The sequence below is a fragment of the Mizuhopecten yessoensis genome, unplaced genomic scaffold (assembly GCF_002113885.1).
Source record: "Mizuhopecten yessoensis strain PY_sf001 unplaced genomic scaffold, ASM211388v2 scaffold9109, whole genome shotgun sequence".
In the NCBI taxonomy this organism is placed as follows: Eukaryota; Metazoa; Mollusca; class Bivalvia; order Pectinida; family Pectinidae; genus Mizuhopecten; species Mizuhopecten yessoensis.
This window is the reverse complement of record NW_018407883.1, coordinates 1,270,165-1,275,957: the sequence shown is the minus strand read 5'-3', so window position 1 is coordinate 1,275,957 and position 5,793 is coordinate 1,270,165. Positions and strand designations below refer to the sequence as shown.

Below are 5,793 nucleotides of genomic sequence, written 5' to 3'. Positions count from 1 at the left end.
CCCCCCCCCGCTTCTAGTAGATGTACATACACCTCCATCAGGGAAAGATATTGTTGATCTAAACCATGAAAACTTCTAATAAAACACTCTTGACATCAGGAATGGTACCAACCATCTATCAATCCAGTCATCAGTCTAATGAAAACGAAGGTGGCTTGATTGTTTATCTTCTGAGAAGGAAAATGACTAGATTATCGTCTGAGAAGGAAAGTGACTAGAATAGCTACTGAGAAAGAAGATGGCTGAATTATCTACTGAAACTGAAGGTGATTTGATTATCTACTGGAAACGAAGATGCCCGGAATATCTACCGAGAACGAAGATGGCTGGATTATCTACTGAGAACGAAGATGGCTGGATTATCTACCGTGAACGAAGATGGCTGGATTATCAACCGAGAACGAAGGTGAATGGATTGTCTACTGAGAACGAAGATGGCTGGATTATCTTCAGAGAACGAAGATGGCTGGATTATCTATCGAGAACAAAGATGACCGGATTATCTACTGAGAACGAAGATGGCTGGATTATCTACTGAGAATAAAGGTGACAGTATTATCTACTAAGAACGAAGATGGCTGGATTATATACTGAGAACGATGATGGCTGGATTATCTACTGAGAACGCAGGTAACTGGATTATCTATTGAGAACGAAGGTGACTGGGTTATCTACTGAGAACGATGATTGCTGTATTACCTGCGAAGAAGGAAGGTGACAACATTGTCTACTGAGAACGAAGATAGCTGGATTATCTACTGAGAAGGAAGATGGCTGGATTATCAACCGAGAACGAAGGTGACTGGATTGTCTACTGAGAACGAAGATGGCTGGATTATCTATCGAGAACGAAGATGACCGGATTATCTACTGAGAGCAAAGATGGCTGGATTATCTACTGAGAATAAAGGTGACAGTATTATCTACTAAGAACGAAGATGGCTGGATTATATACTGAGAACGATGATGGCTGGATTATCTACTGAGAACGCAGGTAACTGGAGTATCTATTGAGAACGAAGGTGACTGGGTTATCTACTAAGAACGATGATTGCTGTATTACCTGCGAAGAAGGAAGGTGACAATATTATCTACTGAGAACGAAGATAGCTGGATTATCTACTGAGAACGAAGATGGCTAGATTACCTACTAAGAACGAAGGTGACTGGATTATCTACTGATAACGAAGATGGCTGGATTATCTACCGAGAACTAAGATGAGTGGATTATCTACTGAGGACGGTGGTGACTGGATTACCTACTGAGAACGAAGATGAACGGATTACCTACTGAGAAAGAAGATTGAACGAATTACCTACTGAGAACGAAGATGAACGGATTACCTACTGAGAACGAAGGAGACAGGATTATCTACTGAGAACGAAACTGACAGGGTTTTCTCAGACAGAGATATCCCACGTCATATCCCGTGTTAGATTTTTCTATCTCGTCCGATCTGTCTTGTACCTTTACGTGACATTTCTCGGAATGTTTACACTACGATGTATTCATCCGCGCGTTAAACTGCTTGAAATTGACAATTTGCATTATAATTGTTCTGTTTTGTCGTTATTGTATAGTTTTGATGTTGTTAGATATTTGATGTTGTAGATAAAATATAATCTACACTGTGAAATACGTTGTAATCTATGTAAGGAATGACTACGTTTTTACGCGGAAACATTCAAACGTAGCTTAGGTAGTGAAGAGGTCATCATCATTTGAGACCTAAGGCGGGTTACTTGTAGTTTTTAGCAAAATTAAATAGTTGTTTTCTAAATAAAAGGTGAGAGTAAAAAAACTGAGCAAGATCGGGTTATCTCAATCTCGGGCTAAGTTTCTGTAACATCACAGCCTCGGCTTACGCCTCGGTTGGGATTTTGTTACAGAATCTTACCCTCGACTGAGATAACCCGATCTCGCTCGGTTACATGTCATAGAATTTATTAATCTACCGAGAAAGAAGATGACTGGATTGTCTACTGAGAACAAAGAAGGCTGGATTATCTACTAAGAACGAAGATGGCTGGATTATCTACAGAGAACGAAAATGGCTGAATTATCTACAGAGAACGAAGATGGCTGGATTATCTACCGAGAACGAAGGTGATTGGATTATCTACAGAAAACGAAGATGGCTGGATTATCTTCTAAGAACAAATGTGACTGGTGTATCTACTGAAAACGAAGATGGCTGGATTATCTTCTAAGAACGAAGATGATAGGATTATTTACCGAGAACAAGGATGACCGGATTATCTACTGAGAACGAAGATGGCTGGATTATCTACTGAGAACGAAGATGGCTCGATTATCTACCGAGAACGAAGGTGATTGGATTATCTACAGAAAACGAAGATGGCTGGATTATCTTCTAAGAACAAATGTGACTGGAGTATCTACTGAAAACGAAGATGGCTGGATTATCTTCTAAGAACGAAGGTGACTGGATTATTTACCGAGAACGAAGATGACACTCACACCATCAATTCAGCATGTAGTCACAACATCAATGTACATGTAGTCACAACATCAATGTACATGTAGTCACAACGATTTACATGTAGTCACAACATCAATGTACTTGAACAGTTACACCAACAATTTACATGTAGTCACAACATCAATTTACATGTAGTCACAACATCAATGTACATGTAGTCACAACATCAATTTACATGTAGTCACAACATCAATTTATATGTACAGTCACAACATCAATTTACATGTAGTCACAACATCAATGTACATGTACAGTCACAACATCAATGTACATGTACAGTCACAACATCAATTTACATGTAGTCACAACATCAATTTACTTGTACAGTCACAACATCAATTTACATGTACAGTCACAACATCAATTTACATGTAGTCACAACATCAATTTACATGTAGTCACAACATCAATTTACTTGAACAGTTACACCAACAATTTACATGTAGTCACAACATCAATTTACTTGAACAGTTATACCAACAATTTACATGTCGATGGGATCCCTGAGTTCCTTTTTTAGATAGATTACAGATGTCCACGTAAATCTCCAGGATCTGGACCGTTGAATTTTAAAGCAATCTGTAACCACTTGCGCGTATAGCGTTGTTTATCATCGCATAAAATCATCTGACCACCGGTCAACCCGTTTTAACCAATGGTAAACAGGACTGATAAATACCGGAAGGTCAACCATCGACACCGCCTTTGTTGATCAAAACAGTTATTAAGGTTTAGTGTTGCGGTTTTCTATCTTTGCACCATTTGTGACGTCACCCAATATCATTTATTACGTCAATAATTTAGGTATCCCAAACAATCTTAGATTTAAGGATATATACTTCTTTAATTACCGTGTCATCCTCCGAAACAGTTCCTTATTTTGAAAACACGTAAATTAGATAATGTTCAATGTGTATTATATTTGTCCATCGGAGACACGTCCAGCATAATATACATACTACATACATAAAATAATAGTAGATATATATATTTTGAAGGATTAATAATATTTTCTAAAATTTCCCTCGAGGGTGGGTTCTATTTTAAAAGCAATTTTGTAAGATACAAAAGATTGTCCATAATATTGGTAATGGAAAACAGTTCTAGGAACTTGAATTTGTATTCTTCTGTGTTTTGGAAGGACGGAATGGAGCCTTATAACACGCTCAAGAATTGTCTGCATGCCATGTTTAACCGGTTCAGACAGCTAATAACTCCGGCATAAGGAGAAGTAAATATATCATCGGAGAGGGATGGGACAAGGTATCGCTCGGTATATACCGCCACGGGAAGTGTGGGGTCGTGTGTTATCGAGTATTGATGCACACTGCATGTATATAGTCTGTATGGGGTTTCTAGAACTTGAACAAAGGGGAAGCACTCTGACCTGTGAACTAATACACACTCAAAGCAAGCCACGTACAATGTAGCTCGAACACACCACAGGGACGTGAACATGTGTTACAGCTATATTTGGACAACTAATGTGTTTAGAGTATCGACTTTCGGTAAAAATGCCCCCCATATGATCATTGGGGGTATATGAGCATTGGGGGTGGCATGTTTACCGAAAGTCGATCTAACACCCCCCCACCCCCCACCCCACCCCAACGCGTGTAAAATTACTCTAAACACCTTAGTTTATGTCCAAATATAGCTGTAACAAATTATCAGGTCCCTGTGGTGTAACACACAATTAATTAAACAAAGTTTTCATTGAAACACTCCATGTCAGCATTTGGTATGAGAATAGAGACTGAAAGTTAACCGTGGCAAATACGGGACAATAGGAGGTAGGTGGTTGGGTGGGTTCCTCGAGACAGGTAACTTTAAATAAAAAGATCGAAAAATGTCATTAAATAACAACACGAACAAAAGCAGAGATATCTGTGAACTACGAACTGAAAGTAGAAAAAAAAATCTGATGTCACGTGGAACATACAGCTTCATTGATGATATTATATCGAACAAGCCCCGCGTCGCGAGAACGGATATAGTGACATAGATGGGATCGAGTTCTAATTTCCTCTTCCCGGGGAGGCGAGGCGAGGCTCTAAATGGGGGAAATGGGAGAAGGTGGAAAATACAGGGTCAAAAAGCAAAGAATATTTGCAGACTTGGCCTGGGCGTCCTAAAGTAAACGAAATAAGAATCCTCCAGTGGCTAATAGGATACAAAGGGACCTACGAATGTGTTACAGCGATATGTGGACCCAATTAAACTAAGTTGTTCCGAGTAATATTACATGTTTTAGGGGTTTAGATCGTCTTTCGGTAAAAATGCCATCCCCAATGATTATGTAGTGGGGATGGCAATTTTACCAAATGTCGATCTACACCCCTAAAAAAAGTATTATTACTCTGAACACCTTAGTTAAGGTCTAAATATGTAACAAATTATCGGGTCCCTGTTGTAGGATAGTCATAGGGAGTAGTATAACGATATCGCACTATTATTAACGGTAAAGAAATGATAAATAAATAACTTACAGGCTTTCCTGAAGACATGTTTCCTTACGTGGTCGGTTATACCACAGTAATCCAAACCATCGCACAGGCAGTGTCTCTAAAGTATCAAGACCTTATATCAATACCGTGTCTATATACCTGAAAGAGGGGCCGTTTGTTTGGGTTTGGGCCGGGACTAACAATGGCACTATTCAGACTAAGCACTTCATTACACGACACCCCGAATTGTCTTCCATACATGTCTCCTACTAAGCTTGAGTCGCTTTAGTAGAAATGTTTCGACATTATTAGGTGTAAATTACGTCAAAGTATACTTACAAATGTACTTAATTAATGACTTTTATCTTTCCATTATTGCAAACCCATGTGCTGAAATCCAAATTTATAGAATGTAAGCAATAGTATTGAATGACTTCCTGTATCACTAAGATAACGATCATGCTAGCAATACTTTCTCCAGTGAAATGGTATTCACTTATATTTAAATGGAAAGCGTAATGAATGGCCTCACTGTAGCATGGCGGACGTCCAATATAGCGACCCGTTGTATAGATACTCTCAATAGCTCATGGCCGATCTTATAGTTTATTTGAAGAACTTTATAATGAACATCGTGACATTTTATTCTCGATCGAGAGTTCTCATTGTAACGGAAAACATCTCTAGGTAGATATTGCGTGGTGTTTTCTCGTGTACATAATACAATTGGTTTACTAGATAATCTCCCTATCCAAGCTCTAGCCTTACCTGGACAATTTGTTCATAGATCTAAATAAAAACATTGTAATATTTCCTGTAATAAATATACTAGTAGCTAAATG

At 38.6% G+C, this 5,793-nt stretch overlaps 1 protein-coding gene across 1 annotated transcript in view; it reads right to left on the bottom strand.

Moving 5' to 3' along the window:
- The window catches only part of LOC110457366 (uncharacterized protein DDB_G0287625-like), a 63,484-nt gene extending 58,419 nt beyond the window's left edge, over positions 1-5,065 (bottom strand). The window contains exon 1 of the mRNA XM_021508600.1: positions 4,994-5,065. Within this exon, the coding sequence (XP_021364275.1) occupies positions 4,994-5,011 (18 nt within the window). The 5' untranslated portion in view covers positions 5,012-5,065. The remainder of the gene's footprint in view (positions 1-4,993) is intronic.
- Positions 5,066-5,793: the final 728 nt, after the last annotated feature.